Below are 20,873 nucleotides of genomic sequence, written 5' to 3'. Positions count from 1 at the left end.
TACTTAGTTTGCCTACAATGACTTTCCCAGGGCCATGTGAAATCAAATTTTGTATCAATAAGAAATGTATACTCAACAATAAAATTATAAGGAAGTCCTGCCTGGGCAACATGGTAAAACCCCATCTCTACAAAAAAATACAAAAATTAGCTGGCCATGGTGGTGCATACCTGTAGTCCCAGCTACTTGGGAGACTAAGATGGGAGGATCACTTGACTTTGCCTCATAAATAAATAAATAAAGTAAAATAATAAGAAAATACAGACCAGCTCATTTGAAGGAAAATTTCTTGTTTCTTGTCAACTAAGCCCCAAAGAATTATTGTATTAGCTTTCTATTGCTAATACAGTTGCAAAGTTGGGGCGCCTGGAAAAACAGTTCTCAACCTGGAAATTTTGTGTTGAGGAGGAAAGGGCGGTGAAACCATCAACTGAAGAAAACTAAAGCGGGAAGTAACTGATAAAATCATAGACTGTCATTGAATAAACAATAAAAGAACTCGTCATACATCCTGCCAACACAAAAGAATTACATAAATATTGACTAATAAACAAATATATCCTGCCAGTGTACACTTTGGGCCAACATCTAAAAGGTGAAGGGGCAGCTGATTTAAAGTAAGATTCTGAGGAAAGGAACAGAGAAGGAAGGTCTTACCTAGTTTCTCCAGAGTTTGTAGTGTGTATACAGCAAAGAGCCTATAATCTGTATCTTTCCTTACAACAGGATTAAGTCTCAAATCCAGTTCTTTGAGGAAGGGTAAAGGTTGCAGACGGGACACTTCCACTAATGAAGGAATGTTGTTATAATATAAATTCAGGTCTTGGAGTGAACATAAATACTGGATTCCCTGCAAGGAAAACACCACATTATGAAACAGCATATTGGTAAAGACTAGGAACCTCGGAGAAAAAGGTGGAGATGTATATTACTTTCCATCCTTGAAAAAAAAAAAAGGATGTTATCTGAGTCCCCTGTGAGAAAGGCAGGGCTGGAACTCCCACTTACTTGTCTGGGAATAAGACCACTGCATTCCATGAGCACTGGGTGTTCTATACATTAAATAATTCACATATATAATACATTTCCTTCTTTACAAAATCTGACATTCAAATATCTAGAGTAGATTCTCCACTTCTGTTGGTTCTCAAATTATTCTCCCAACCCAATCCAGTCCTTGCCAGTCGTTTCCCAGGGGCCAAGCCACATTAGCATTCTCTCATTCTGGTCCCAACCCCTCTCCTGATCCCATAAGCACCTTAATTTACAAGAAGAAGGGAGGTAAGCAAAAGAGCTGTTTCTGGGGGAAAGGAGCATGGTTAAAAAAAAGTGTGTGTGTTTGTGTGTGTTGTGTTGTGTTGTGTTCTTATAGCTCAGTGCCTCACGCATATGGTCAAAGGTCTATTTAGAGAAACAAAACAATGCTACCTCCAAGTCCTCCCTCCTGGACCAGTCTAGGGCTCTTTTTGTCTTTGTTTTCCTCTTCAGAGTTCCTGCTACCATACAAGCTTCCCATTTAATCAATCAGTCAGTTCTTTGCAGAAATGTTCTTCCTTATTCAGTACTCTTTCTGTGGATTTAGCAACCTCACCCGCTACTTAACTGGCAACAGTACAATCAGGTCTGGCAAACTCAAGAGGAAAAGTCACAATTTTCTTCCTCTGCTGAAACCTGCTATTGAAAAGATTTATTTTAACCTTATGTATTTAGCTATTTAGCTGCTTTTACCTAATACTAAGTTTCAGGACAATTTCAAAACATGTACATATATGTATTATCACATACTTTTTTTTTTTTTTTAAGACATGGTATCACTCTATCACCCAGGCTGGAATATAGTGGCACAATCAGAGCTCACTGCAGCCCCAGCCTCCTGGGCTCAAGTGATCCTCTTGCCTCAGCCCCTGAGTAGCTGGGAATACAGGCATGTGCCACCACATCTGGCTATTTTTTTATTTTTAGTGCAGACAAGGTCTCACTATGCTGCCCAGGCTGGTCTTGAACTCCTGAGCTCAACCAATTTTCCTGCTTGGCCTCCCAAAGTGTTGGGATTACAGGCATGAGCCACGGTGCCTGGTTAATCATGTACTTTCAATAGTAAAAATGCTTGCCATAAAAGGAATTCTGTCATTGAGAATTATTTCAGAAAGGTAAAATTATTTTCCATTATGTATTTATAAAATAATGTTTTTATTCTCCTCTTATTTAAAATTATCATTTTCTCACTGCAAGAAATTTAGAAAACTCAAAGATAGATACAAAACATTCCCAAACAGAACCCTGTATATACTTTGATGCACTTCTTTTTTTTTTCTCCAATTCCATTAACTTCTATATTGTTAATGGGTCAGTGGTTAGAAATAGCTATCAGTGCCCTTGGCCTCACTCTCAGGGCAGTACATCATTAGGACTATCTTTCATGGTCTAATGGCCCAGTTCAAGTTTTTTGTTTGTTTGTTTGTTTTCCGAGACACAATTTTGCTCTGTCATCCAGGTCGGAGCAGTGTCCCTTCTGGGGCAAGGGATCCTCCTGCTTCAGCCTCCCAAATAACTGGGATTACAGGTACATGCCACCAGCTATGGTTTTTTTTGAGACTGAGTCTCACTTTGTCGCCAGGCTGCGGTGCAGTGGTGCAATCTCAGCTCACTGCAACCTCCACCTCCGAGGTTCAAGCAATTCTTCTGCCTCAGCCTCCCAAGTAGCTGGGACTACAGGTGCCTGCCACCATACCCAACTAATTTTTCTATTTTTAGTAGAGACGGGGTTTCACTATGTTGGCCAGGATGGTCTTGATCTCTTGATCTTGTGATCCGCCTGCCTCGGCCTCCCAAAGTGCTGGGATTACAGGCGCTGACCCGGTTTTTTGTTTGTTTGTTTTTGTTTTTGTTTTGCAGAGATGGGGTCTTGCTTTGTTGCCCAGACTAATCTCAAACTCTTGGCTTCAAGTAATCCTCCTGCCTCAGCTTCCCAAAGTGCTAGGATTATAGACATGAACTACCACACCTGGCTCAAGTAATCTTTTAATGTCTCTCAGTGTAAAAATTAAGTAAACACTTTCTATCCTCCTCTCACTTTTCCCAGTTGGCATGAATTTATGTACTGCCCAAAGTTACACTATGAATAATCACAAAACATTCTCTCCCAGGAAAATTAAACAAAGGGATTCAGAATTGTTAAAGATTAATATAAAATCATAGATGCAGCTGGGCACGGTGGCTCATACCTGTAATCCCAGCACTTTGGGAGGCCAAGGCAGGTGGATCACCTGAGGTCAGGAGTTCGAGACCAGCCTGGCCAACATAGTGAAACTCTTTTTTTGTTTTTATTTTTTTATGAGACATAGTCTCGCTTTGCCTCCCAGGCTGGAGTGCAATCTGGTGCAATCTTAGCTCCTTCTGCAACCTTCACCTCCTCAGTTCAAACGATTCTCCTGCCTCAGCTGAGATTACAGGCATGCACCACCACGCCCAGCTAATTCTTGTATTTTTAGTGGAGACAGGGTTTCACCATGTTGGCCAGGCTGGTCTCGAACTCCCAACCATGTGATCCACACACCTCAGCCTCCCAAAGTGCTGGGATTACAGGCGTGAGCCACTGCTGCACCCGGCCAAAACCCCATCTTTACTAAAAATACAAGAATTAGCTGGGTGTCATGGCAGGCAGCTGTAATCCCAGCTACTCAGGAGGCTGAGTCAGGAGAATCTCTTGAACCTGGGAGGTGGAGGTTGCAGTGAGCCGAGATCACACCTCTGCACTCCAATCTGGGCAACAAAGTGAGACCCTGCCTCAGAAAAATAAGTAAAATAAAATAATAGATGCAAAAAATATAGAAAACTAACCTTACTGAGTGCTTCCTATATGCCAAGCACTGTACCAAGGGTCTTATATATGTTCTATTTGATTACATGTTTTAACTTAATTTTTAAAAATAGAGATAGGGGTCTCACTATATCATATATGTTCTATTTGAGTCTTATATATGTTCTATTTGATTAAATATGTTAACTTGATTTTTTAAAATAGAGATGGGGTCTCACTATATTGTACAGGCTGGTCTTGAACTCCTAGGCTCAAGCAATCTGCCTACCTCAGCCTTCCAAAGCTCTGGGATTACAGGCATGAGTCACCATGCCCAGTCCTGATTTGATTAATCGTTACAATGTTTTCACCCAATTTACAGAAGTGGAAAGAAAGAAAGTATAAAAACAAATTACAGCAATTTCACTTAATTTTTTAGCCTGAAAAAGAATAAACAAAAGAGGAGACATAAGTAACTCTGAATTAATACTTTCCTTTTATATTTTATCTTTTCACTTTTTAAATTGGATCCTATCACCTCTGAAAGAACCATTTCTGAAACTGATAGGCCAAATATAAATGGCTGCTAAAAAATAGTCTAAAGACCTAGTTGAACTTGGAGTTGCTGATTTTAGAGTCCTAGATGGAAATTTGATCTTGCTGGGGATTTTGATCTTTTAGGCACTTAGCTAAACCTTGGGATTTGTCACCCTCGGTCTTGCATAGAAGGGCTTTGCTGCCAGGCATGAGCCACCACGGCTCATGCCTGTAATCCCAGCACTGTGGGAGATTGAGGCCGGCAGATCACCTGAGGTTGGGAGTTCAAGACCAGCCTGACTAACATGGAGAAACCCTGTCTCTACTAAAAATACAAAATTAGCCACACGTGCTGGTTCATGCCTGTAATCCCAGCTTCCCAGGAGGCTGAGGCAGGAAAATCGCTAACCCCAGGAGGCAGAGGTTGCAGTGAGCTGAGATCACACCATTACACTCCAGCCTGGGCAACAAGAGCAAAACTTATCTCAAAAAAAAAAAAAAGAAGGGCTTTGCCAAAACAGGTACAGAGCTTGGGCAAAATAGGAAGATGTGGAAGAAGCAGTATTTGGGGGTCTAACCACAGAAAACAAAACTTTCATCTCTGTGTGTACACACTCACGTTTGTAGAGTTCTTTGTGCGTGTTTGCTAATCCACACGCATACTGTTCATGCTTGGTCCCTCCTGTCTTCCTGTACTACCCTCTGCTCCACCATCCCCTGACCTAAATTTTTCCTAGACTACACCTTCCTCCTTCTCCTAGAAAAAATCCACAATAACAACACATGCCAGTGTTTCTCCATGTATGCTTTACATACCAACATTAACAGAATTCTGAGTATGTCCTGAGCCTACCCTAGACCTACCAAATTAGACCTAGTCTCACAGTAGGGACTGAGAATCTGTATTTTTGCAAGTGTTCTTCATAATTTTTTATATACATTAAAATTTATACTGTTACCCTAGGCAGTTATATCTTTTTATTTTATTTTATTTTATTTTATTTTATTTTATTTGAGATAGAGTCTTACTTTCTCACCAGGCTGGAGTGCAGTGGCACAATCTCAGCTCACTGCAACCTCTGACTCCCTGGTTCAAGTGATTCTCCTACCTCAGCCTCCTGAGCATCTGGGATTACAGGCACGTGCCACCATGCCCAGCTAATTTTTGTATTTTTAGTAGAGGTGGGGTTTCACCATGTTGGCCAGGATGCTCTCAATCTCTTGACATTGTGATCCACCTGCCTCGGCCTTCCAAAGTGCTGGGATTACAGGCATGAGCCACTGAGCCCAGCCGGCAGTAATATCTTAATATAGTTTTCCCAGAGTATAAAAGAAATTCCCCTCCCAATATTTTATAACACACAATTTAAAATGTACTGCAAAGTTGAAAGAATTTTATAGTAAATAATTAAATTTAGTTGGGAATCATTTAAAGGGAAGATCCTATATTCTCCATGATGACATGATCTATCTCTTCTTTTTTTTTTTTCTCAGGTAGGCTGTTATAGCAGACATAATCTATCTCTTATTTCTTCCCATCAAAAAAAAAAAAAAAAATTGGGCAGACCAGGCTAGTGATACAATGTAGAACTTACCTTAAGGCTAGTGATCAGATTCCTTGACAAATCTAAGGATCGGAGATTTTTAAAATTTCTGAAGGCATCACCAATGGAATGGATTTTTCCAGCATAAGATCCCTGCAATGAAAGAGACTCCACCAGTTCTGAAAAGAGATCATCAGTAGATATATTATGATCTCTGATTGGATACACAGCAGAGTCAGTGAAAGTAGGCCTTTCTTTCTCCCATATCCCAACTGTGAAAGGTCCTACATCCAAGCCTCATAAGATCAGATCTTCTTTTTAAAAGCAGCAATATGATCTAAAATAGTGACATTGAACCTTAGTTTTATGGAGCTCTTGGGTTTTTCTAATTTCCCTGAAGGATGTACTGAAAGTCTCCAAAAGTTTTCAGAACAAAATTTCAAAAGATATTCAGCAACCCCACTGCTAGGATTTAGCCCTATGGATAAAAGCCCACAAAATTTTGCCAGGTTATATAAAATACAGCACAAGGATGTCAATTTCAGAGATATTTTAAGATTAAAAAAATTTAAAAGAAAGAAATAGAAAACTGTCTAAGGTCCATCAGTAGAAAAATACAACTAGACAGCCTAAATAATAGTATATTGATACAAAAGGCAATATACTACATTTGTGACCTTGTTCAAGTCACTTAACCTCTCTGTGCATCAGTTGCCTCATCTGTAAAATGGGGGTAACAATGGTACTTAATTCATAAGGTGTTATAAGAATTAAATTAATATGTGTATACAAAACAGAACAGTGAATGCCTGGCCACAGGGTAAGTGTGCTACACAAGTGTTAATTACCATAATACAGCCATTAAAAAGAATGAGGTCGATTTGTAGATGCTCATATGGAAAGATCTCTAAGACATTAAATGAGAGAAAAATATTATTTTTTGCATGTATAACTGTGACATGGTAAAAACCCAAAAAACTGCATACCTGAACCATACCTCAGCTTTCTATTGAAATTGCTCTCTGTGACCCTAATGTGACAGGCAAGCAGTCCAAACCCATGCCATCTTGGCTTCTGCGACTTGTAATAAGTAACTAAGGCCTGTAATTCCCACCACTACCCAGACAATGTGTAAACTAATGCTTATCTTGACTTTTGTGAACCACTTAAGTAACAATCAGAATGTCAAAAGTCCCCTGGCCCTCAGAATGTCTGGAGCCCCTGGCCCTCATCTCCACTCAGGAGGTGATCTACAGAATCCACTAGCCCTCGGAATGTCTGAAGCCCCTCATCCCCATCCTGACTCCTCACCCTCACCCCTGAGGTGGTTTTAGGGGTAAAAAGGTCTTAACACTCTCCTTTCAGGGCCACGGTTTGGAGAGACATGAATCCTCCGTGGCCGCCGGCAATAAAGACCCTGCAATTTGGCATACTTTCGTCTTGGTGTTGACTTTCTATGCTCGCTCCACTACAACATAACTGTTTTTAAAGAGAGCGAGAAAGTGAGAGTATATTTTACACACACACACACACACACACACACACGAAGTAGAGGAAAGTCAACTAGACTTCTTTATTCTGTTTGCTCTTCCGCCCAGGCTGGAGTGCAGTAGTGTGATCTCAGCTCACTGCAATCTCTGCCTCCTGAGTTCAAGCAATTCTCCTGTCTCAGCCTTCCCAGTAGCTGTGAATACAGGCGTGTACCACCACACCTGGCTAATTTTTGTATTTTAGGTAGAGATGGGGTTTCAGCAGGCTGGTCTCGAACTCCTGACCTCAGGTGATCTACCAGTCTTGGCCTCCCAAAGTGCTGGGATTACAGTCATGAGCCACTGAGCCTGGCCATCAACTAGACTACTAACAGCACTGAAGAGAGGAGAATCTCAAAATTGCCAGTAAGAACTCACTGGCAAGAGTGGTAGGCCAAACTGAGAATAGCAACCAAAACTGGAAGAGAGTTCTAAAGAATCCAATTTGCAGATAAGTGCCAGGGGACTGCCTTGAAATAAGGTCTTTTTTTTTTTTTTGAGATGGAGTTTCGCTGTTGTTACCCAGACTGGAGTGCAATGGCACGATCTCGGCTCACCGCAACCTCTGCCTCCTGGGTTCAAGCCTCAGCCTCCCGAGAAGCTGGGACTACTGGCGTGCACCACCACGCCCAGCTAATTTTTGTGTTTTTAGTAGAGACGGGGTTTCACCTTGTTGACCAGGATGATCTCGATCTCTTGACCTTGTGATCCACCCACCTCGGCCTCCCAAAGTGCTGGGATTATAGGCGTGAGCCACCACATCTGGCCTTGAAATAAGGTCTTAGGGTTCTAGAGCAGTCCAGGCCCCATAACTTTATTATTTATTTATTTATTTATTTATTGAGATGGAATTCACTCTTATTGCCCAGGCTGGAGTGCAATGATGTAATCTTGGCTCACTGCAAACTTCACCTCCTGGGGTTAAGCAATTCTCCTGCCTCATCCTCCCAAGTAGGTGGGATTAAGGTGTGCGCCACCACACCTGGCTAATTTTTTTATTTTTAGTAGAGATGGGGTTTCACCATTTTTGCTAGGCTGGTTTCAAACTCCTGACCTCAGGTGATCCACCTGCCTTGGCCTCCCAAAGTGGTGGGATTACAGGCATGAGCCACCGCCCCTAGCTCCCATAAACTTTAAAAAGTCATAAACCAAAGATCCCTTTCAGGACAAGACCCATACCAGTGAAAAATTAATGGGAGTAGAATCTACATTGAATGGAGGAGGGACATAGATGAAAAGGAAAGAAAAGGCCCAGATATGCATAGGGGAGGGAAGCAGAGTGGATGGATCTCAGGAAGCATGTCATATTTTATAGTACCTTGTGAATACAACAGAAGAGGGAGCTCCAAAACTTTGAAACTAAAAAAGCTATTCTGACCCACCTTTCCCACCTAAAAGTTTACAAAAACTTAACTGTACTTAAAGAGCCACAGAAAAGGATTATAGTCAAATCTTATATGAGGTTATTATTTTTTTAAAGGAGCAGAATGATACTTGTAAAATTAAAATCACTCCAGAAAGATGCATCCACAAATGAAAACTGTAACTTATGTTTCAAGACAAGCTTAAAAACATCATAGCAATGTAGCAGCTCTCAAAGTGTGGTCTGTAAGCCCCTGGAGGTCCCTGAGACATGCACAGGGGTCCACAAAGATAAAACTACTTTTTAAAAAGTATTTTCATAATAATATAAAGAAATTAATTATTTGGTTCAATTCATTCACTTCAGAGGGCAAAAACAAGAAGAAGAAAAAAAATTAATTGCCTTTTCTACAGTGTTAACATTTACATTTATGGTGTAAGAGCAAAAACTACTGGCACCTTAAGAATGAATCATGGCCAAGTTCGGTGGCTCACGTCTGTAATCCCAGCCCTTTGGAGGCCGAGGCAGGTGGATTACTTGAAGTCAGGAGTTCAAGACCAGCTTTGTCAACATGGTAAAACCATGTCTCTACCAAAAATTAGCCAGGCATGGTGGAGCATGCCTGTGATACCAGCTACGCAGGAGGCTGAGGCAGGAGAATTGCTTGAACCCGGGAGGCAGGGGGTGCAGTGAGCTGAGGTTGGGCCACTGCACTCCAGCCTGGGAAACAGGGCAAGACTCTTGACTCAAAAAAATTAAAATAAAATAAAATGTTGATCTTTATAGTATGTGGATTATATCTTTTTTAAATGTACCTATTTCTACAAAAAAAAGAAAAAGAAAAAATTAACTGGGCATGGTGGTATGAACCTGTAGTCCCAGCTACTCAGTAGGCAGAGTCAGGATTGCTTGAGCCCAGGAGTTTGGGGCTGCAGTGAGCCATGATCATGCCACTGCACTTCAGCTTGGGCAACAGAATAAGACCCTGTTTAAGAAAAAAAAAGAAAAAGAAAATAAATAAATAAGATTTTCTTGACTTTGAAGGCAGTGTATTGGTAATTCTGTGGTATGTAATGATCTAACACCTTGTGAGTCTGTCACAATGCGACAAAAGCTAAGGACAATTATGGTTCCATCAATGACCCACAGCATTTCTCATGCCTTTCACTGCAGTCTGTTTTGAAGAGCAAACATTTTAAGAAGGAGCCTGAATTATCATTAAAATGATAAACTGCCACAAAGACAAACATTCTTTAATGATTCACATGAATGCATGTCTTAAGAGGTCATGCATTTGGTTTCAGTGTTTATAAAGAGTGAAGACAAATAAATCAGAGAACAAATCAAACACTGCATAGCATAAATGCCAAGAACAAAAGAATGATATTCCAATTTTAATATATGGGTTACATAACCCCAGTGGGCAAAAATTTTCTCTTTGAAAACAACAAATCAAGTAGTTTCTCTAATGAAAACCATTTACAGCTCATTTGAAAATTGAATTAACAACCTTTAACAAAACTTGTTTATAATTACAATGAATGTTTCTAATAAATAAAACTTTTTAAAAAAGACCTCAGGAGTCAACTTGAAAGATCGCCTGTTAACTAAATTTAGGATAAATTGAACATCTATTATGATAATAACTATAATGGATTAAAACACACATTGAAATATATTGCTATAGTTTGAATGTTCCCTCCAAAACTCATGATGAAGTATATTAATTTATTCAGAGATAGGGTCTTGCTTTGTCACTTAGCTTGGAGTGCAGTGGCACTATCATAGTGCACTGCAGCCTCAAACTTGTGGGCTCGGGGGAGCCTTCCATTTCAGCCTCCTGAGTAGATGGGACTACAGGTACACACCACCACAACCAGTTAATTTTTAATTTTTCTGTAGAGACAGGGTCTTGCTATGTTGCCCAGGCTGGTCTCAAATTCCTGGCCTCATCCTCCTCCCTGGCCTCCCAAAGTGTGTAAGACCATGCCCAGCCTTCATGTTGAAATGTAATTGCCAATGTAACAGTATTGGGAGGTGGGGCCTTTAAGAGGTGATCAGATCATAGTGGCTTCATGCTGTTATTGTGGAGTTAGTTATGGGAGTTAGTTATCCTAATAAAGGAATGAATTCAGTCTTCTCTCTCTCTCCCTCTCTCCCCCCCCCCTTTCCCTCTCCCTGTTCCTCTCTCTCTCTCTCCCTCTCATCTCATGCATGCACCTTCTGCCCTTCCACCATGAATGACCCTCACCAGGATGCTGGTACCATACTCTTGGACTTCCTAGCCTCCAGAACCATGAGCCAAATCAACTTCTGTTCTTATAAATTACCCAGGCATTCTGTTATGACAAGAGAAAAGAGACTAAGACATATATATATATATTAATTGTTTACTTATTTATTTTGTGAGACTGAGTCTCACTCTTTCATCCAGCATCGAGTGCAGTGGTGCGATCTCGGCTCACTGCAACCTCTGCTTCCTTGGCTCAAGTGATTCTCCTGCCTCAGCCTCCTGAGTAGCTGGGATTACTGGTACCCATCACCATGCCTGGCTAATTTTTTTTTGTATTTTTAGTAGAAATGAGGTTTCGCCATGTTGGCCAGGCTGGTCTTGAACTCCTGATCTCGGGTGATCCGCTCATGTTGGCCTCCCAAAGTGACTAGGATTGCAGGTGTGAGCCACTGTGCCCAGCTCTAAGACATATATTTAAATCGATGAGTTTATAATGATAGTGAGAAAGCAAAACAGTCCTCACTGGTCACCTTTGGAGAATGCTAAGAAAATAACCCATTATTCTGAAAGCTGGAACATCAGGTGAAAAAAATCAAGTTTTATGCTGCCTTTTCTACACACACTGTACCTCAGGATAAGCAAACAGTTGATGTGAGGAAATTTCTCTTTATATAAATATTACAGCTAATGAAGAAGAATTAAAGAAATAGACAATTACCATTTTGTAATTCCTAATGAATTAACTTACATAATCATATTCAGTGGCTGATATCACAAAAAGAACACTAGGCACTATATACTTCCTAATATAAACATACACCATTACCTACAAAATCATCTTGCAAAAAAAAAAAAAATCCAACCCAATCTGATTAAGCCTCATCTAACTACCAATTCATAGGAAGTACAGGGAACATGGGAAAATTTTAGGAATGCAATAAGCAAAATTCAGGTTATGGTAAACTCTTTCTTCAAAAACAATTGAAAATTCGAGAGAAAAAAGGGAGAGCCTACAGATCAAATAAGATTTAAGACATATATCAACCAATTGCAATATATGGACCATATATGGATTCTAATTTTAAAAAATTATAGGACAATTGGAGAAATAAGAACACTAGTTGGATAGTTCATGATATCAAGAAATTACTGTCCACTCTGGGAGGCTGAGTCAGGTGGATTACTTGAGGTCAGGAGTTCAAAACCAGCCTGGCCAACACAGTGAAACCCCGTCTCTACTAAAAATACAAAAAAAATTAGCCAGGTGTGGTGGCACACACCTTAAATCCCAGCTACTCGGGAAGCTGAGGAAGGAGAATTGCTTGAACCCAAGAGGCAGAGGCTGCAGTGAGCCAATATCATGCCACTGCATTCCAACCTGGGCAACAGAGCCAGACTCCTTTTCAAAAACAAAACAAAACAAAAAGAAATTATTATTAAATTTTTTAGGTTGCATATGTGATTTTTTAAAAAGTGTTCTTATCTTTTAAAAATACATACTGGCTAGGTGCTGTGGCTTGCGCCTGTAATCCAAGCTTTTAGGGAAGCTGAGCTGGGTGGATCACTTGAGGTCAGAAGCTCAAGACCAGCCTGGCCAACATGGCAAAATCCCATCTCTACTAAAAATACAAAATTAGCCAGGCATAGTGGCAGGCACCTGTAGTCCCAACTACTTGGGAGGCTGAGGCAGGATAATCATTTGAAATGGGGAGGCAAAGGTTGCAGTAAGGTGAGATCATGCCTCTGTACTCCAGCCTGGGTGACAGAGCAAAACTCTATCTGAAAAATAATAAATAAATAAAATACACACTGAAATATTAATAGAGGAAATCATATACTTGGGTTTGCTTCAAAATAGTATAGGGGGTTGTGGATGGGTGGAGGATAGGTGAGGTATACATGAAAGAAGCTTGGCCATGAATTGATGACAAATGTTGAGGTAGGGTAATGGAGTTCATTATTCTGTTATCTCTACTCTTGTATATATTTGAAAATTGCCACAATATAAAATTATAAAATAAGTGATATATGCTTATATATGTAGAGAATATTTCTGGAAAGCTATCCAAGATACTGATAACAGTAGTTGCCTTTAGGAAGCAGAACTAGGCCTATGAGACAGGGACAGGGGAGCCAAGACTTACTTCTCACTGTACAATTATTATATTACCCATAGAATAAATTGCATTATTTTAACAGTCAAAATGAGTAAATAATTATATATCTTCCCCTCTCTATCAAATAGTCACTAGACTGCCAACATGCTCTAGCATATCCTGCTCTGGTGTAACTGTTCTTGACTGCACAACATACGCTTGCTTCAGCTACCATCCATTTCTGTAGTCTCCTTTACAGCCAAACATTTCAGCAAAAGTTCTTACTTTCACTGTCTCTTCCCTTCATATATTTTTCATCCCACTCCAATCTGGTTTCCCTCTTCCCTACTCTCCCAAAACTCCCCCTGTCAAAGTCACCAGTGAATTCCATGTTGCTAAATCTAACAGACACTCTGCATTTAACTTGCTTAGCCTGTGAATAGCATTTGGCAGAGTTGACTATTGCTCTCTCCATACACTACCCCTTCTCAAATTCCAAGGTACCACGTTCTTCCTCTATTCAACCTCTAAACATTGAACTATTCCAAAATTGAGTCTTAAGCTTTCTTTCTCTTCTCCATCGACATTCACTCTTTAGCTGAGTTCATTCACTCCCGTGGCTTTAAATGCCATCTATTGCTAATGCCTCCAAAACTTACATCTCTAACCCTGACCTCTCCTCTGAGATCCAGACCCATATATCCAACTGCCTACTTAGTACCTTACACTTGGATGTCTAACAGGCTTATTTTATTTTATGTTTTGAGACGGAGTCTCGCTCTGTAGCCTAGGCTGGAGTGCAGTAGTGCAATCTCGGCTCACTGCAACCTCCGCCTCCTGGGTTCAAGTGATTTTCCTGCCTCAGCCACCTGATTAGCTGGGATTACAGACATGTGTCACCACCCCCGGCTAATTTTTGTATTTTTAGTAGAGACGGGGGTTTCACCATGTTGGCCAGGCTGGTCTCGAACTCCTGACCTCAGGTGACCCACCCGTCTCGGCCTCCCAAGGTGCTGGAATTACAGGCGTGAGCCACCGCGCCCGGCAGTTCTGTCACCTACCGCAGGATCTCCTGTTCACCTTGTTTCTCCTACTCTACTTCTCATTCCCCTCTTCTCTCTCAATTCCTCGGGCTCTGCCCCAGACTCCCCCGTTACTTCAGTTCCTCCACCTCCACCTCCCTGTAACCTTCTCTCAGCCTCAGGTACCGCTCCCCTATGGTTCCCTCGCCTCTATTTCAGGTTCTCCTGCTTCCACTTCAGTTTTCTTTCCACAGCTTCTGATCCTATGTTCCCGGTCCGGACCCTCCCGGCCAGACCCTACCCGGTTGCTCCAAGGTCAGCGCCCCCAGGCGGCGGATGCCTTCCTCGTCCAGCTCCCACTGTTCCGCCATACCCGGCCGCCGCTCGCCCGCCGCCGCCCGCGAGAACGCCGGGTGCGGGCCAGGCCCCGCCCACAGCCCCGCCCCCCCCCCCGCGCGCCGCCGCGACCCCGGGAGCCGTTATTGGCCGGGTCACGCGCCCGCCCGCCCGCAGCTGGAGCCGCGACCATGGTACGGACTGGCGGGGGCGCCAAAAGCACCAAAGCGGCGAATGGGGGCCGCCGTTGTGGCCTATGATTAGGGCTACGGTGTTCGAGACCTTGCTCTGGGGCATCGGGGAGAGAGAGGAGTCCCCAGCTGGGAAGGATTTGGGGGGCTGGCTCTGAGGAGTTAGAAAAACGCGCTGTCTTGAGGGATGAAGTGTCTGGCTCTGAGGATGTGGGGGACTCCCTGAGAACTAGGGGGGTGCCCCTTTGACCAGGTGAAGGTCTTCATATCTCAGCGCTGGGAGATGCTGATTCTGGGGCAAGGCGAGGGTGTGTGTTGGGGGGGATCCAGATCTGAAGGACTGGAGTGTGAGGACATATCTCTAAGGCATGATGGGGAGCTCCAGATCTGAAGGGTTGGGAATCTTGGCTCTAAGGAGTTGGGGTCCTGTCTTTAGAGCATGAGGTGGTTCTCTAGAAATTGACTTGGACGGGTTGGACTCAATGGCTCACACCTGTAATCCCAGCACTTTGGGAAGCTGAGGTGGACGGATCACCCAATTCGAGATCAGCATGGCCAACATGGGAAACTGTCTCTCCTAAAAATACAGAAGTTAGCTGAGCGTGGTGGCACGGCCTGTAGTCCCAGCTGCTTGGGAGGCTGAGGCAGAAGAATTGCTTGAACCCGGGAGGTGGAGATTGCAGTGAGCCAAGATCACATAGCTGCACTCTAGCCTGGGCGACCTGAACAACAGAGCCAAAAAAGAAAAAAAGGAAAAAAGAAAAGAAAAGAAATTGACTTGGACAGAGCTTCTTTGGGAGAAAGGGATCAGCGTGGCGTGGGAAAAAGAGAAGCTCTTTGGAACAGGGTGGGGATGACTGCCTTAGGACTACCCTGTTTCCTGAAGTCAGTTTGGCAAGAAGCCTTTTGTCTTTTAAGCACCACAGGTCCCCCTAAACTTGCCTGTAACTAAGGACTGTCCCCAGGCTGGGATAGCTATGCACTAACCAACCCCTGAGCATTCTTTGGGAAAGAACAGTCACATCCCTAATCCTTACCCTCATTCCAGCAGTCTTAAGATGGGACATGTGTAAGAAGGGGGTGTGAACTCTTGATCCAGGACCCTCTTGTCACACCCCATCTTTAACAAGAAAAGAGGAACTGAGACCAGAACTGGGGCTTACCTTCGAGAAGTAGGTTTTCTTTGGTATCCAACATCTGCACACTCTGAGCACCCCCACTGAGCTCTCAGCCACCTTTAAGAACAGAAAGCAGAATCAAGAGTTCTTGTGTGTTTATGCTTTCTAGTCTAGGTGGGACCCTTAGTCATTTTGTTTGTCACATTCAGCCTTAGCCTGAACATGAACTTTTAGAAGGGCTTTTAGTAGGGCTTGGACTTAGAATCCTAGATTAGCTCATTAGATTGATTTTTCTGGCTCTGCTTCTGTCAGTTATGTAATCATTTCACAATTTGTCATCTTTCTCTTAATACTTTAAGTCTTCTAGTCTCAAATGTGGCATATGTAATTGCTCTTCTTTATGTCTGAATATTTAGACTAGGCTTGCTGTGGGAGAGATGGACCCCATCCCATTCTTTCTTGCATGCATTTATTTTCCTTCCTTAGCTGTCAGAATAGGAAATGCACGTTCTTTTTGGAACAGGGAGCTTTTCCTCTCTTAAGTAATCACCTTTTACTTTAACACTCTTTTCCTGCATGAAAGTCTTCATGCAATTTTATAAACATTCAGAAATACTGAAAGAATTGTACAGTGAGCACCACATATCCACCACCTACATTTTACAATCAACATTTTGCTTATATTTGTTTTATCACATGTCCATCTACCAACCCTTCTATCTGTTCATCAATCTCTTATTTTTTTATTTATTTCAAAGTAAGTTACAGACATCGTACATTGAATCTAATCATACATAATTTTTATTAGAATTTGATATTGTTTTATGGTTCTTAGGTAAAATTTTATATGCTATTTACTATCCTTTAAGAAATGCTTTTACAAGGTATTGCCCTTTATATTTTAAATTTTGAGATGGAGTTTGTATGTTTGATGGCTCTCTACTTTTCCATTATATTAGTAAACTAGGTCATTTTGAAGCAAAGTAGACAATTCACTTATAAATAGATGACCTTAAATTTTATTTTTCTAACAACCTCTTGTCCAGCAGACGAACAGATGACCTTAAACTTTTAACAATGAGCTGAGGAAGCTTAATGATCTTTGCTGCCTTTGTGTATATGAAAAGTTATCTGTAGCATTCATCACCCAATAATGTAATGTCTCTGCAAGTAAGATCCCAAGAGAGTTCTGCATGTGCTCCATGGAATGAACAGTACCTAATCTATTTTTGTTACAGATTTGTTAAGATATAATTCACATACCTTACAATTTACACATTTTAATGTGTATAATTCAGTAGGTTTTAGCATGTTCAGAGTTGTGCAACTATTACCACAATCAATTTTAGAACATTTTCACCATCTCCAAAAGAAATCTCATACCCATTAGTAGTCGCACCCTGTCTCCCCATAGCCTCTCCAGCCCTAGGCAACCACTAATCTATTTTCTATCTCTAGAAATTTGCTTTGTCCACACATTGCATATGGATGGAATCCTATGTGATTTTTTTGTGTTTGGCTTCTTTTCTTTGGCATCATGTTTTAAGGTTCATCCATGTTGTTATCATGTGTCCGTATTTCATTCCTTTTTATTGTTTATTTTTATTTTTCCTTTGAGATGGAGTTTTGCTCTTATTGCCCAGGCTGGAGTGAAATGGCATACTCTCCACTCACCACAACTTCCGCCTCCCAGGTTCAAGCAATTCTCCTGCCTCAGCCTCCTGACTAGCTGGGACTACAGGCACCTGCCACCATGACCAGCTAATTTTTGTATTTTTAGTAGAGCTGGGGTTTCACTATGTTGACCAGGCTGGTCTCGAACTCCTGACCTCATGATCTGTCCACCTCGGCCTCCCAAAGTGCTGGGATTACAGGTGTGAGCCACCACGCCCAGCCTATTTTTTATTTTTTTGAGAGACATGCCTCACTTTGTTATCCAGGCTGAAGTGCAATGGTATGATCATAGCTCACTGCAGCCTCAAATTCCTGGGCTCAAGCGAATCTCCTGCCTCAGCCTCCCAAAGTGCTTGGATTATAAACTCAAGCTACCATGTTCATCCCATTCCTTCTTATTGACAAACAATATCCCAGAATATGGATATACTACATTTTGTTTAATCATCTGTCAGTTGATGAACTTTAGGTTTATTTCCGCCTTCGGCTATTATGTTCTATGAACATTAGTCTAGAAATTTTGGTGGGGACACATGTCTTTATTTCTCTTAAGTATACACCTAGGAGTGGAATTACTGGCTCATAGTAGAATAACTCCATGCTTAACATTTTCAGGACCCATCAAACTGTTTTTCAAAGCACCTGCACCATTTTACATCTCCACCAGTAATGCATGGGTGTTCCAGTTTCTTTGTCGACACTTGCTACTATCTATTGTTTTCATTCTAGCCATACTAATGCGCATCAAAACTCATTAATTGTGAGTTTTGATTTGCATTTCTCTGATGACTATGGATGTTGAGCATCCTTTTTTTGTGCTATTGGTCATTTCTATATATTCTTTGAAGAAATGTCTACTTAGATGCTTTGCCAATTTTAAAATTTGGTTATTTGTCTTTTTCTTATTGAGTTTAAGATTTCTTTATATATTCTAGAAGTAAGTTCTTTATCAGAAAACTGGTTTGCAAATATTTTGTTCCATTCTGTGGGTTATCTTTTCACCTTCTTGATAATGCCCTCTAAAGCACAAAGATTTTTAAATTTTGATGAAGTTACATGTATCTAGTTTTTTGGTCACTTTTGCTTTTAGTGTCGCATCTAAGAAAGTTTTGCCTACTACAAGATCATGAAGATTTTCTAGTTTCTTCTAAAGATTCTATAGTTTTAGCTCTGTGATTCACTTGAAGCTAATTTCTGTGTATGGGGTGAGGTAGGGGTCCAATTTTATTATTATTGTTATTATTATCTTTTATGCATATTAATGGGCAGGTTTCTCAGCACCATTTTTTATAAGGACTATTCTTTATCCATTGAATCATCTTGGATCCCTTATCAAAATTCAATTGATCATAAATGTAAGGGTTTTATTCTGTACTCTCAATTTTATTCCACTTATCTTTATATTTATCCTTATGCCAGTAGCCTACTGTCTTGATTGTTCTACCTTTGCAATAAGTTTTAAAAATGGGTGATGTGAGGGCAATCTGGCTGTGATATCTGTCACTCCATTGATTGCCAGGGTTGATTTGGCTGATCTGGCTGGCTAGGCAGGTATCCCCTTCTTCCCACATTGCTCAATATGCATCCCTCCCTCCTGAAGCTGAGTGCTCAAAGAGGACAACCATCCTGATATAGCAGGACCAGTCTTCACTCAAGGGTATATGAGTAGCTGCTCTTCCTAGCTAGAAACTCCAAACGAGCTCTCAAGGTCCGTTGTAGGAGAATGTAGAGTAGTCAAACTTCCAAGATAACAGACACATCCAAATGAGGCGCTGCATGTGGCAGTCTGCCTTTTAAAAAAATGTGGGAAATGTGACTTCTTAAACAATGTTCTCCTTTTTTCAAGACTGTTTTAGCTATTTCTGAGTCCCTTGTATTTTCATATGAATTTTTGCAAAAAGTCAGGATTTTCACAGAGATTGTGTCAAATTTGTAAATCAATTGGGAGACTATTGCCATCTTAATGATATTAAATCTTCCAGTCCATGAAGATGGATATTTTTTTCATTTATTTAGGTCTTTTAAATTTGCAACAATGTTTCAAAGTTTTCAGTGTACATTATTTCATTCTTTTGTTGAATTTATTCCTAAGTATGCTATTTTTGATGCTATTGTAAGTGGAATTGAATTGTTTTCTTAATTTCACTTTCAGATTGTTCACTGCTAAAATATAAAAATACAATATTTTAAAATATTGCTCTGCATCTTTCAACCTTGTTGGGTTCATTTCTTTGGTGTTTTTGCTTTTCTTTTGAGACAGGGTCTTGATCTGTCAGGCCAGAGGACAGTGGCACAATCATAGCTCACTGCAAACTCAAACTCCTGGTCTTAAGCCATCTTCCCACCTCAGACTCCCAAAGTGCTTGGATTATAAGTGTGAACCACCATTCCTGGCCTGGACTCATTTCTAATAGTTTTCTGGTGAATTCTTTAGGATTTTTTAATATATAAGATCATGTCATCAGCAAACAGAGAGAGATAGTTTATTTCTACCTTTTCAATCTGGATGCTTTTTTATTTCTTTTTCTTGCATAGCTCTCTTTTTCATTTCCCCTTTAGGAGGAGTCTAGCATGTCTCATGAATCAGCAGAGGACCTATTTCACTTTAACGTAGGGGGCTGGCATTTCTCAGTTCCCAGAAGCAAACTCTCTCAGTTTCCAGACTCCCTACTGTGGAAAGAGGCTTCAGCCTTGACCTCTTCAGAAAGCCAGAGGCTATTTATCGACAGAGATGGTTCCACATTTAGGCACGTGCATTATTACCTCTACACCTCCAAACTCTCCTTCTCCAGTTGTGCAGAACTGAACTTGCTGTATGAGCAAGCATTGGGTTTGCAGCTGATGCCTTTGCTGCAGGTAAGATGCTCTTGTTTTCTGGGAGTGGTGGATCAGTAACGTGACTTTACATCACTAAATGTTGTTTCCTTTTATATATTGGTTGCTGAGATGACCCTCTTAACAGGCAAATGTAATAAGTGTGTTAAAGTAATAAATAACTTCCTCATTAGTATAGGGGTAAGAAGGAAAAAAAGTAATAATGCACTGAAATTACCTGCTTTTGTCTTTTTGAGACAGGGTGTCTGTTGCAATCACAGCTCACTGAAACCTGCACCTCCCAAGCCCAATGATCCTCCCACCTCTCACCTCAGTCACTCTGAGGAGCTGGGAACACAGCTGCATGCCACCAGGCCTGGCCAATCCTTTCCATTTTTTGTAGAGAAGGGGTCTCCCTATGTTGCCCAGATTGGTACTGAACTCCTGGACTCAAGTGATCCTCTCTAACTGGCCTCCCTAAGTGCTCCCTTAGCCTCCCTAAGAGCTGAGACTACAGGCATGAGCCACCACACCCAGCCTACGTGTTCTTAATAAAGGATTTCATCCCAACTGTGCTTTAGTTATACTAGCAGCCACCATGGACCCAGGTTGGGATT

General features: G+C 41.2%; 2 protein-coding genes across 11 annotated transcripts in view; one reads left to right on the top strand and one right to left on the bottom strand.

The window, feature by feature from the left end:
* The window catches only part of LRRC36 (leucine rich repeat containing 36), a 49,070-nt gene extending 34,539 nt beyond the window's left edge, over nucleotides 1-14,531 (bottom strand). For 6 of the 8 annotated variants that reach the window (XR_013530085.1, XM_002761170.6, XM_008986052.5 and 3 more), the window contains exons 1-3: nucleotides 14,425-14,531; nucleotides 5,932-6,059; nucleotides 658-850 (exon numbers count right to left, since the gene is read on the bottom strand). Coding sequence is in view for 7 of the 8 variants with exons in the window: in XM_002761170.6 (XP_002761216.3) it covers nucleotides 658-850; nucleotides 5,932-6,059; nucleotides 14,425-14,494 (391 nt within the window). In the remaining variant the exon portion in view is untranslated. Of the gene's footprint in view, nucleotides 1-657; nucleotides 851-1,428; nucleotides 1,675-5,931; nucleotides 6,060-14,424 lie in introns of all 8 variants that reach the window. The other 2 variants (XM_078357421.1, XM_035282124.3) reach the window with 2 other exon arrangements.
* Nucleotides 14,532-14,601: 70 nt separating this feature from the next.
* Nucleotides 14,602-20,873, top strand: part of KCTD19 (potassium channel tetramerization domain containing 19) — a 36,640-nt gene continuing 30,368 nt past the window's right edge. Inside the window, exons 1-2 of one of the 3 annotated variants that reach the window (XM_035282100.3) lie at nucleotides 14,602-14,653; nucleotides 20,002-20,298. In XM_035282100.3, coding sequence (XP_035137991.1) covers nucleotides 14,651-14,653; nucleotides 20,002-20,298 — 300 coding nt within the window. In that variant the 5' untranslated portion in view covers nucleotides 14,602-14,650. Of the gene's footprint in view, nucleotides 14,904-15,706; nucleotides 15,823-20,001; nucleotides 20,299-20,873 lie in introns of those variants that run through there. The other 2 variants (XM_035282101.3, XM_035282103.3) reach the window with 2 other exon arrangements.

The sequence above is a fragment of the Callithrix jacchus genome, chromosome 20 (assembly GCF_049354715.1).
Source record: "Callithrix jacchus isolate 240 chromosome 20, calJac240_pri, whole genome shotgun sequence".
NCBI classification, from domain to species: domain Eukaryota; kingdom Metazoa; phylum Chordata; class Mammalia; order Primates; family Cebidae; genus Callithrix; species Callithrix jacchus.
This window is presented reverse-complemented; position numbering and strand designations above follow the sequence as displayed.